Raw genomic sequence first — 12,885 nt, forward strand, 5'->3', positions numbered from 1 at the left:
TATGGCAACTGCTGTGCTCTACAGAGGGCTGTGAGGGTCACTTGAGAAATGGAGTAGCAAAAAGGATAAGATATAAGAGGTAGCATTAGGCCCCCTGTATCATTCTTCACACACAGACTTTGCTTTCCTTTGCTGTAGATTTCACACACACAGCACGGATTTCCTAGGCCTTCCCCACCAAGGTTTTTGCCAAAATGTTCGCTGTTTTTCTAAGCATAGTCTTTGCTTCTGTTTTCCCCAAAACCTTTTGACTTAGTTAATTTATTGCTTGCAGAACACCAATATGTTATACTGAAACCCTGTGTTTCAAGGCACAATGACTGCAAGACTTGATCTTGAGCAAGGCAGTATCTGATCTCTTGTGTATTGTGTCTTCTGGCACTGGATTGAACCAGCTCCAGCAGGGTGACTGCCAAGAGGAGAGGGCAAGCTAACTCACTGCACTTTGTCAACATACAGGATCACTATAAAACACCAACAGTTCTGCCTGAGAAATCTCAGGGTGACAAGTCCTCAGACACAGCTTCTTTTGGGGCAGTTACAGAACTCTACAGTATTACCTAATGCCCAGTTTTTCCATGGAGCAAACTTTTTGTCCTCTGGCCATGTAAGGGGAGTTTATGTTGCATTTCTGTCTTGCTGTATGCTGACATTCCTCCCTGAATTCCTGTAATGTCCAGCTGTGGCTTATCTTACTGATCCATCTTTGCTTGTTCTTGACACCAGGTCAAATAGCTTTGTAGTATTCCCACTCTCTATCCCACTAAGAATTTTGTGGACTTTAAAGAAGACTCCTAATCTCTCTTTTTGTCAGAGGAGCTATGGTACCAATTTTGCCTAACTTTTTTTTTAAAATTAATTTGGCTCCCTCTATCGTCCCCATTATTTCTGTTGGAGTGTGTTTTATATTGTTCTTTTTATGCAAGGATGCTGAGGGCTGCCCACAATCGCTTAAGGTTGCTTCACTTTGCTCTAGATTCTTACACTGCTCTTAAATCACTTCTTTTGATTTATTACTCCAGCACAAAAATCTCTGCTCTCCTGCTGCTGTTCAACAGTAGGCAAAGACTTGGTGAATACAATATGGCATTTCCTCTTCTTTGATCCATGTGCTTCTTTCCTTCCAAGCTACCTTTGGTTATGAGTTTCCTGTTCATAACTAACAAAACCAAAGCCTGCTCTGACCAGTGTCCTTTCCCAGTATACTATATTCTTCATCTTTTTTGGATGGATCATCTTTTTTTTTTTCTAGGCTGTTGGTAATACTTCCCCTACCACTGATTTTTCAGTTCAATTACCAAACCTGGCTGCTCACTGCCCTCCATACTTACACTCCTCCCTTACTTTCTGCACTTTTTCTCTTCCTTTCTTCCCAAACTGGCTGAGGATTGAGTCCTTCTACCATGTAGAGTCACACTGAGAAAGAACTCTGATTGTCCTGATGGACCAAATCAAAGCCTCTTGGTTTTGTTGTTTTGGGTAATCTCTGGGTTTCTGAGCTCATTTTCTTGAGAAAAAAAAAAAAAAAGCCAAATTCAAAATGCCAGATGCAAATAAAAAGGTTGTAGAGATGCAGGGACTGCATGTCTCCACTCCTGTATGACAAATCATTTCATCTAGGAACAGAAGGAAGGGAGGAATGCTTTCCACTTTCTCCAAAGACCTGCCACCTGTGCCTGATTTAAAGCTTAAATGTCATATTAGGTTAATGACAGGTAGATCTCTTGTAGCCATGTCTGAAAGAGGATGGATTACTGACAGGTACAGGTCAGTTCCTCAGTTTCTCACCAGCTGAATTGATATTATCATTAATAAGGATCTTTAAAAATTTCTTAGCTTCCTCATGTTTCCACATCATGGCTTTAAGCTAAAGTCTGACTGACTAGGTTTCTGTAAACTGGGTACAGGAGACCTGCAATCTTCCCTCATAAGGACTCAAAAGCACTTGCAGAAGTGCTTTTGAATAAACCTCGGATTCTGTTCTCACTGGCAGCACATTCTCAGGAGGATGGAGCTTTGGGAGGTTCAAGTTTTCCTAATTCAGGGAAAATGATTTAAGAATAGGTTAAACCCAACTTTCTTCAAAATAGAACCTTTGCATTTCTCTGTGTGAATCGCTTCATCTCCCTGCTGTAGCATGTCTGAATTTTATTGCTCCCCTTTTTGTGTTGACCTCCCTCAATAAACTAGCATCAACAAACCTCACTGCCTTTGCTTCTTTCTGCTTTCTGAGTTATGAAGTAGAAGACAACTGTGATTTAGCCTCCTACTTTCACCCCAGGCCACTTCTACCTTCTAGGACTCTTCATATTTTGATCCATCTTCAAGTTCCTTGTTCCCTGTTCAAGGCCTCCTGAGAAAAGAGATGCTGTAGTTTACATATCACAGTTGAAAAGCCTTCCTGAACAGAGCAAAGATTGGAGTCAAGTACTTGGTGTTGGTCGTCTGGCTTTAATCCCTTGATCTGCTTTTCTGACTCAGACAACAAATCAAGGAAACTGAGGCACATACAGTGAAAATGGGGGCACAGATTTTTCTGGGTAGTGGTGGGACTGGGGTCGTGGAGGCAGCCAGAGGGATCACAGAAGTGGTGTGGCAGCAGGTGAGAAACCTTGCTTCCTGTAACTAAACCAGGAGAGTCGAGAGAAGAAAGCCATGTTGCATTTTGACAATTCTTTATTTTGTGCCACTAGTTATGATTTTACTGGTAGGGAAAGCAGTGGCACACAGGGGGCTGAAATAAGAGGCATGAAAGCCAATAGGAGTGGTTGAAGGACAACAAAATACATCTGAAATAGAGGACATTGGTGTAGTCAAGAGGCTGTGTAGGATGAGAGAGACACAAGGGAAGCAGGGGATGAGAGAAACTGGTAAATACTGTGAGAGGTGGGAAGTAAATACATCTCCTTTCTAATTAACAGGGAGTAAGGAAGAGTTTGTAGTGACAAACACTTGCAGAGTAGAAGGAATGCTGTGAGGAGTAGAGAGAATGAGCTGTGAGCAGCTGAGAGAGTGAGTAAAGTCATGGAGGAAGAAGCTGAATGCAGAAAGATGAAGAAATGCCCAGTGAAGGCAAGGTCAAACAGGAGGCTCTGCTGGTGAGTGGGATGACACAGGGTTGAATAAGAAGGTGAGATGAGGAAGGTAGAAAATATGGGATCTAAGCAGCCTAACAAGGTGAAAAGTTAAGTTATCAAGAGGAAAGATGACGGGGTCAATGAAAAGGAGAGCCAATTGTTAAGGTAGAAAACGAATGGAGTGCACAGGCAGCTACTAACTGGGGACACGAGAGAGCACAGGGTCTGCCTGGGCAGTGCGAGAAAGCGTGGGAGGCAGGAATTGGAAACTGAAGGAGAACAAGAGAAAACTGGCATTCCCACTTATTTTATTTGCCTCTGTGATGCAATGAACCAGCTTGCACAGGTCTGTTGCTGAAGCTGGATATACGGTGTCAGTACAGCTACATTTAAACTTTAGCTAACGCAAGCAGGGCTTCAGATTTAGCTAAGACATGAAGACTTCTCTTTAGCTTCGAGTTAGCAGAAGGTTTTTCATGATTTCTGCAGCCTGCTTGAGGCTCACCTGCTGAAGAGCCTTTTGCTTAGTCAGAATTGTTCTCCAGCTCTTCATGTGCAGACCCAGCTGCTATGCCTTGGAGGGTGCAATTGCAAAAGTGCCACGCAGTATTTGTTTTGTCTCCTGGATGCACACATTTAATTTGCTTAACGTACAAGATAATGTGAAAGCAGTCACTCCCAAGAACCTGGCCTAGCATCTGAAAAACTGATTGATGCTCTTTGTAACAACCCAGATATTTACTTCACAACACTATTCGCAGCTGAGCAAACCATTGGAAAGTAGAAGCGATTTCACATTATTGAAGTGTAGCCACGCTTTCCGTGAAGCATAACAGCAGTTACACACATCACCATTGGTTTAGGCAGAAAATCAGCAGCATTGTGCCTTTTTAGCTTGCATTCACTCTCTTAGTCACAAAGCATCTACCTACTGGGAATTTGGCTGGCACTGATGTGGCAAAGCACCCTCCATCATGGCTCCTCTCCTGTGTGCTTTACTGAACTACATATCAAACCAACAGATCTAAGCCTTAGATCTCAACGGATTTTCTGCCCCTAATCCATTGGGGCTGAAAACCACAGGTTGTAACTTGATGTTTTATCCCCTAGAGAGCAATCAACAGGCGAACAATAATTTGTGGCAACGGATTTGAAGCCAGGGAATCTGGATCTTTCCAAGTCTTCCCCAAAGAGTAGCACTGAGAGGGGCCCACCGTGTACGGGTTTGTTTGTGGTCAGCCATGCTCACAGCTGCTGCTGAGCACCGGCCTGTACATCTGGCAGAGAGACAAGTCAGACAGGGACTGGCTTGAATGGCTACAAAACAAGATGGGGAGCTAGTGATCTGCCCTAGAAACCTCGGCTGGAAGCAGAGCGAAGAGACACACAAACCCTGGTGCTTTTATGTCTTTCCAGGTCTGTTGTCTCTACTTCTGCTGCCCACAGCTATTCCACAGGCAGCAGGGCTACGGCATAAACAGATACTTTAATTGTTTCCAGACCAGCGGTTAGCAATGGTGCTGATACGTGTACCATGTGCTCCAGTACTGGTTCCTGTAGACTGCCTCTGAACACCCAGGGAGAGGCTCATTGGGATTCACCACCCCAGCCTAAGCTTATTCGGCTCAGGTGCAGCATGGTGGGGAGGTAAGGCACTCACAGGCAAAGAGAGCAGCCCCAGATGAAATGCAGAGGATGCTCCACAGCAGGGCAGTGCTCCATGCATAGAGGAGCTCCTCATCAGTCACTCCAGGAGAGAAAAACTGTATTCCTTGAGGGGAATTAAAAGACCATTTTGCTTACAAGCCATAATGATTCAGTTCTCTGTTCAACACCTTCTTAGATGGGGATTAGAGATATCAAAGCAGAGCTGGCAGTGCAGCTGAAATTTTCTTTGTTGTAACCAGCCTTCTGTAGCCTGGACCTAAAGACATGAGGGAAAGCTTGATTTCTCATCTAAAGCTGCTGATCTCACATGCTCCGAGAAGTGCTGAGTACCTATTGCATGGAGCAAGACGGTTCCTGTTCAGCACTGGTGCCAAAGCTGTGCTCCCAGCGGAGGTTTCTGGGCCGGATTCAGGGTTGACATAAACCACTAAGCCCATCCAAATTAAAAAATGGGATGGCTGTGTGCATACCAATTCCCGCAGCTGTGGAGGGGCTGGAAAGGCAAAACCCGTGGTGGTTTAGTCTAAGGCAGACCTTCCCAACACTTCATTTGACACCCACCTGTTAGTTGCTTTTCCTGCTATGCTGCTTCTTGTGGTGAGTGCAACTCCCCAGCGCTAACTTGTGACCTCACCACCATCCATTTCCAGCCTCACCGATACCTCCACTTATTGCTGCTACATTTGGCTAGGGAGATATTCAAATCCCACTCCTTCCATAGCAGTCAGCAGAAATTAAAAGTAATTTATTTCTAAGTCTTACTAAGAATGGGATACGAGGTTACACTGATGCATGACTCTAGAAATTAGGCAGAGCCTCACGGAGGGCTGAGCAGCCATCCAAACATTAGCAGAACTGAGTCGTGGTTCCAGCTCTTTCCCTGAATTGCTCTGTGCCTCTGAGTAAATCAATTTATATATTTTTTCTCATCTATAAAATGAGAACGGTCGTATTTAGATACCTCAGGGAAGTTGTGAGGCTTAATTAGTTAATGTTAGTGCCTTGTCAGTTCTCATTACCATGGTATCTCCATGTTTATTGCTTTGAAATTGTAAAATGCTACTTACATGCTAAACATTATTATTTAGATGAAGTGGAACAACTTAATCCAGTTTCTCTGTAAATACCAAAGGCAGGGAGTCGACATTCCTGGTATTGGCATTGGTATGAGATCTGCCCTACTTGTAGAAAAGTCCCCCTGACATATAACAAAACTGATTTATTTCCAGATTCCTAATGTAGCTGTTCTTGAAACAGTTAAACTGAATTTTTACCGGTTTACCTTTTTTAGTATGCATAATTAAATTCACTCAGGACAAACACAATTTAAACTGTTTAGACACAAGGTTCATTCCAGCTAGGATCGCTTCCTCTAGCATAAATAATCCAGGCAGGTCTCAATCAGAACAAGGTCCATGAAAGACTTTCAGAACCTGTCAAGTCACTCAGAGAAAAATGACTGTAGGCAGATCAAAATGGGGAATGGCTGTCAGATTCATGGATTGAAGGTATTTTAGGTGCCCAGACTCAAAGAAAAAGAGCTAGTGACTAATCTGGTTAGTCATCTCCAAACCTTTCCTAGAACAGTCCTGCTTGTAAATGGGGAGTTTTGAGATACTCAGCTTTTCCTAACACCGCTTAAGGGAAAGCTCCACAGGAGCACAGCCTTGACCTTGGTGGCTATTAGAGCAGACCTGGCAGCAGGACCAGGGGGCTTGGGATACTGGCATGGTTTTGCAGGTGCTTGTGCAAGGTGTTGTCTCCAATCACCATGAAAACCAATGTTCTAAAGCTGTCCAAAGGATTTGGCAGTGATCTCCTTACTCCTGAAATAACTGTCTGCTGGAAAATAACCCTGCCTGGCAGATAGAGCCCTTGTGTCCTCCATGGCAGCTCCACTGTTCAGAGGCTCTCAGAGGTGTGGACTTAGGCCATGTGATGTATTTAAAACAGGCCACACAATGACAGCAGCTGGTCACCTCTCTTGGTCACTAGTCCAGTTGAACAGCAGTGTAGAAGTAAAAAGAAAAGACCTGCTTGTGCCATAAGTGGCACCATCATCCACTGACTCTTTCAGCTGTTTCTCTTTTACCATCACTCAGCAAACACTTGCGGCTCAGCTCCAGGGGTTCTCATGCTGATAGGATGTCAATAAAACCTGCTAGCGCTCCTTAAAGTTAGGCAGAAGGGATGCCGTAGGCTCCTGAACAGAGATTTGATAAATGGATCACAGTCTTGCCCAGAAGAACCTCTAGGCTTCTGTTCCCAGCTCCCCAGACAGCTCTGCCAATGTACCTCTGCTTTCCCCTGAGTTCAAGATGAGGATCCTGCTGCAAACCACCTGCCTGTGGTGGAACAGTTGCTCCTGTGGAGGCACCTGAGTAGTTTTAAACCTGTGACTTGATAAAAATACAAGTAGGTATGTAATGGAGAAAGGCCTGCATTGGCAGGGAGGAGGGCCAGCTGATTTATTTTTTCTTCTGCACTTAATAGCTTTTGAGTTTTGGGATTCCCACAGCCAGGCTTCCTGGTTCACCCTCATGTCTAAGCCTCATTTTCCTGCCAAGAAGCAAGGGATATATGCCAGCAGCTCTGCCTGTCTGACCCAGCCCCCAAGATGTTCTCTGCCCTGCTACATCATGGCATCAAAAAACCCAACCACTTGATCACCCAGATCAACAGTATCATTTGCAAAAGCACTCGGCACCCAACCATCCTGCCAGTTATCTGAGTGGCCATCTTTGCCTTGTCTGTTCCCAGGGGCCACTCCCAGCAATATGCAGACAAAATGGGTAACTTTGCTGGAAGCTGTGGGGATGACCCCACTTTATGCTCTGGGAGAGGGCAGAATCTGCCCCCAAGCCCCAAAACGTGGCAGGAAAGCTTTGATTTATACATCTAGACAAAGCCCCACAGGGAACTGCTGTATGGAAATAAAACCCAATATGCTTTACAATTAGAGAGGGAAAAGGCTTGGGGTTAAAATATGAAGTGGTCAAGCTATTAACCTTCTCATCTAGAATGAATGGTCACTAAATTATGGGGCACATCTCCTTCCTCCTCCTCCACCTTAGGAGGAGTGGCTGAGGGAGCTGGGGTTGCTTAGCCTGGAGAAAAGGACACTCACTGGGGACCTAATCACTCTCAAAAGCTACCTGAAAGTGAGTGTTGGTCTCTTTTTCCAGGTAACAAGTCATAGGTCAAGAGGAAATGGCCTCAAGTTGTGCCATGAGAGGTTTAGATTGGATATTAGGACAACCCAGAGGGTTGTCAAACACTGGAAAAGAGTGCCCAGGGAAGTGATTGTGCCACCAACACTGGAGGTGTTTAAAAGGCATGTAGATGTGGCACTAGGGACATGATTCAGTGGTGGGCTTGGCAGCGCTGGGTAATGGCAATTGATGATCTTAAAGGTCTTTTCCAGCCTAAATGATACTGCTCCCTTATGTGAACAAGCAATAAAGCATAATTAATCCTGCTCTGAAAATATGATCAAATACCAGCAGTGAGTCACAGCTGAGCCTGAGGGGGTTAAGGAACTTAAATCAGAGAGCCAGCACATCAGGCAAACAGCAAATCCTCCTACCACCTCCTGTCACCACTAACACCCAGCTAGGGCTGTTCCCACCAGTGACATGAAGTGTGCTACCTTACGTGGACTCCATGGGGGGAAAGAACAGTTTGTGTAAGCTCTTGTAAGGTGGACAGACTCTGTAAGGGATGGGAGGCCTCCATGGGAGACCCAGGAGAGCACAGGAAGCACATCCAGTGTCAGTAAAATTCCCTCTGGGTCAGAGTGCTGGGGGGTGGACGACAGGGGAGGGGGCAGGTGTGTGTTTGGAGAGGGAAAGGGATGGATTTTCCAGAGATCCTATCTTTTAAGATGTAATATTGCATATAGGTTCTAGCCAGTTCTGATGGTTAAAAGTCCCCTGGTAATGTTTGGGCACATGTGCTCTGGGTACATTGTAAACTGAGCAGTTGCATTTTGCTGGTCTTAAAGCAATTCCAGACAGCTTCAGCTGGAAGAAAAATTAATCTTCCCCCTCCCTGGTAAAATGTGTCCTGCTGTGGACAGTCTATGCTAAAGGCAGCTGGACAGCTGGGAGGAGGAAAAATGGTTTGTTAGTACATACTGCAGAGATGCTTCTGGATGGAACATGTTTTGTACCTTTGATCAGTGGTCAGAGAGGATAGGGGAAAGTCTGCAGAGACAAGATGGGTCCTGCAAGCCCCCCAGGGAAGTGGCAGCACACAGCTTCAATGTCCCAAGATGAATAGACGGGGTAGATCACCTTGTCCTGACCCCCTTGGCTTCCAACACCTGCTCTTTCCCAAACACGCTGGTTGGGCACATGAGAAAACCTCACTAGCATGAGGGAGATGTGGTAGAGAAGTGCTCTCCCACCCACCTTGTATGAGAGATTTGTGACATAAAATTCACACACCACAAGATCAGGGCCATCCTGCTGCTTCTCTGGGCAAGACCCTACGAAAAGCAGAGAAACAAAAGCCACGCTTCTTTTGCAGGGTATCATCTGTCAAGAAACATTGCCTAGCTGCCAGCCATACTTCATGTTTAAGTCCCCTGCTCTTTGATCTGGGGGTTGTGAAGAGGCGGGAGCTGGGCAGGCATTTTTTGGATGCACATATTGAGCCATACCCCACTCAAGCACCTCCTGCCAAACATTTGTGGGTATTCAGAGTGAAGTGGGATAGGGAGCATGTCTCCAAGCCAGCACACGTAGAGCAGCAGAGAAGAGGCAGCAGTGTAGGCTTCAGCACGAGCTGGACCAGCCCACTCAAGTATGAATTTGGTTTATCAGCAATAAGTATCCACACTCCTGTTAGCACTTGGCTGGCGAGCTGGTGTGGATGTGCCTGCCCTTGCCAGAGTGACTCTCATCTGCCTGTGTCCTGGTCATCAGTCTTCAATGGCCCAAGGGCACAAGCAGTAACAACACTCTGCTTTGCTGCCTTTGTTGGAAGTGGGAACAAAGCCACTAGAGGATAAAGCATTGCTCATTGCAAACACCTGCAGACCTGATTTTTTTGTGGGACCTACTCAACAAGCTTTTTAGTTTGGGATCATGATATACAAGTTTTTGGGTGTTCTCTTGTTTAAGCTTGTAAGCAGCCACTGCATGCTGCAGGAGTGAGCCCTCTTCCCAGCTCTCCACCTCTCCAGGTCCATCAGCCGGTCCACTGGTAGATAACATCCGACTGTGGCTTGTGCTCTACTGCCAGCCCTGTGGCCACAAGTACCAGGTGGCCCAGGAGCTCCTGGCTGAGGCCTAAATGATTACTGGTTCTGGTTCTGTCCTCTCCAAAGGGTACCCCACAAGTGCACCATTTCCTGGAGCATCTCTTTGCTTTGAGAGGCAAAACTTCGGTACTTTTGGTTTTTTCTCCTCTCCTCTCTTTCTAATGTAAGTTAGAGTCGCTAAATACCCATCACAACTCTACCTTCATCTTACCAAGGCATGGCTTTTCTCAACTGATTTTTCTTTTCCATAAGAGAGGGTTACCATTTGTCTGAACTAGCATCATGGGACTCAAGTTGAAAGCAAAACCAAGCAAATATTCATGTAGCAAAACATTCGGATACCATTACAACAGTAATATTAAATATAAACCAAACTGACAACCAAAATTCCCCTGCAGTCTTTCCAACTTTGAAAACCATGCTGAGGAAGATTAAGAAACAGAAAGAAAACTTGAAATAAAAGAGAAACCAGCCAAACTAATTCCTTTGATCTAGCTGAGAAAAAGATACAGGAGGGAAAGAGCTAGCATAAATAGTAACCCTTTATTTTTTTTCTTCACTGCTGTTAGTAGCAGTGATCACTATGCCTCAAGATCCTTGTCTGTGAAATGAAGATGCTAATATATAGTTGTAGCTATATGCAATTTTATGCAATCTGTTAAATGCCCTTAATGCTATAGGTGGAAGGCCATAGAGGGAGGCAACAAGTGCTGAAATGAACTGCCAAATATGTCACTGTTCACTACAAGATCTGCTTAACTGTGAGTTACAGACTCCATATCACTCATAGCCATGCTTTGGCTTTATACCTTGATAGCCTGCGTGGTCAGGGTAGGCAAGACATTCCTACGGTGTTAATAACATGAGGAGGCCTGCGTGTGTATGAGCACGTACCTGTGTATGTACACACGAAGCCCGTGTAGACTAATCCTTTTTAAACCTTTCTGCTTAGGGAACTGCATGGAAATCTCAAAGCTGCTGAGTGAGGAGCTTTCCAGCTTCTCGGACCAACTGTTTGGCCCTTCACCTGAAGTGGCATGAGAGAGGGCAGGGTTTGGGGAGGAATGGTTTTCCTGCTGGCTATACCCAGAAAGCCACTAGATACCTCAGGCTGGTGGCTGTCAGCCTCTTACATCTATTCCTGGTATCTCCATACTTGTGATCAGTGCCTGTTGAGAAATGATTCTCAGAAAAAAAGAGTCTGTGAGCAGTGGCCAGGCAATGACTTGTGGTCACTGCTCCCTTACCGGTTTAGTGGCTCATGCTGTACTATTGTTTGTGTGGCCTGCCTTGGGAAACTCAGGGGGGGTTCCCTAACTGCTGCCCTGATTGCAAATGATGAACAAGAGGCAGAATAGCACATTTTTGGTATACCTAGTATAATTCTCAATCCCAAAAGGGGTCTTTCATGCCAGGCTCAACCGCTGGCCTTCTCTGCCCCAGATTTCATCCCACCTGTGGGGTGGGGGATGCAGAGGAAGGCAGGACTTTTCTGCAGCCCCAAGATTCAGTCAGAGTCAAGAAGTATTTTAAGCACTCCCCATCCCTTTCCTGCTGCAGCTGCTGTGCCCCATGCTGTTTCTTTGTAACATAGAGAGAAGGACAGAGGCATATTTTCTTTTCAGCACTTACCGCCGCTCGGAGATCTTCACCATCTCCTGCCTGCAGGCAGAACAGATGCTCCTATTCCTCTCTTGTCTTTTCCCGGAGAGATGCCTTCTATGGTTTTGCACCAATTTCCTAAAAATAATAATGAACTTTACTGAACAAGGAGCCACACACTTATTTCTATTCTAAAACTTACTCCACCTGCCCATTTTGGGTGAATCCAGTCTGTAAGTGTCTTTACTTAAAGGCTATGAACAGCCTCAGACAGTGATTGATTCATCCCATGTGTACGTGTTGTACTCGTCACCCTGGGCTCTAGACTAGGGCCAGATGCACAACCACAGCTGAAAAAAAAAACCTGATCTGTGGAAAAACTTTGACTTAGAAGGAGAGAAATAGTTGTAGCACAGGGAATAGTTTTGGTGTTCACTTATCCCTTATACTGTAACTTTAGCAAAAAACACGTGTAATTTTTTTAATTAAGGTAGCAGCTGGTGCTGCTTAGGTCTTTGAAGTTATGGCTGTTACACAGCAGATCAGTGTCAAACCAAACTCTGTCACTGCAGTCATACCTATCATGCCAGAGTCTCCCTCTATTCCCACACAAATATACTCTGGGAGACTCTACCTGCAAAGCGCTCACAGCACAAGAGCAGCTAAAATTGCAGTGGTGTGTTTTGTGGTGCTTTAACAAACATTTGCCCCTCCCAGAGTTCCCCTCAAAATCTGCAGCTGATAACCCCTCCCTGGGAGAGACTGGACTCTGCAGAGGAGCACTGTCAGCACATCCAACCTCCTTGCACTGACATCCCTCCCAGCACCACCACCCAAAGGCACCCTGCTCCAGGGCCCTGTTGCCAGGACAGGCAGCCATAGGGATCAAATCTGCCTCTCACCTATTTATTCTGGAGCCATGTGGGGGTTAATGCTCCCTTTCCCAATTGTAGAGTGACCCAGGTGGGGCTAATGAGTGCTTGCCTTGCTTAGCTAATTAGAGGCGCTGAGAGCAGCAGGCTGCAGTTCTGGGCTGGGGCACTTGCAAAGGGAATATAGAGTGTGTAGGTTTTATTTCCAGCTTTTTTTCTTTTTTTTTTTTTTTTTTTTTTTTTTTTTTTTTTTCCAAATAAAAACCTCTGGCAGGATAGCACAGCACAGATGGGAAAGAGCAAGGAGATGAGGCTCTCTTCTCACCCTCCCTCTTCTAATCTGCATTATTCTGGGGTATGAGAAGGAGGCAGGAGCAAAAGATAAGGAAGGCTAGACCAT

At 45.4% G+C, this 12,885-nt stretch overlaps 1 protein-coding gene across 1 annotated transcript in view; it reads left to right on the top strand.

The window, feature by feature from the left end:
* The window catches only part of ADA2 (adenosine deaminase 2), a 51,746-nt gene that overhangs the window by 1,473 nt on the left and 37,388 nt on the right, over positions 1 to 12,885 (top strand). The window contains exon 2 of the mRNA XM_064654549.1: positions 2,922 to 3,098. Within this exon, the coding sequence (XP_064510619.1) occupies positions 3,025 to 3,098 (74 nt within the window). The 5' untranslated portion in view covers positions 2,922 to 3,024. The remainder of the gene's footprint in view (positions 1 to 2,921; positions 3,099 to 12,885) is intronic.

The sequence above is a fragment of the Pseudopipra pipra genome, chromosome 5, assembly GCF_036250125.1.
Source record: "Pseudopipra pipra isolate bDixPip1 chromosome 5, bDixPip1.hap1, whole genome shotgun sequence".
NCBI lineage: Eukaryota > Metazoa > Chordata > Aves > Passeriformes > Pipridae > Pseudopipra > Pseudopipra pipra.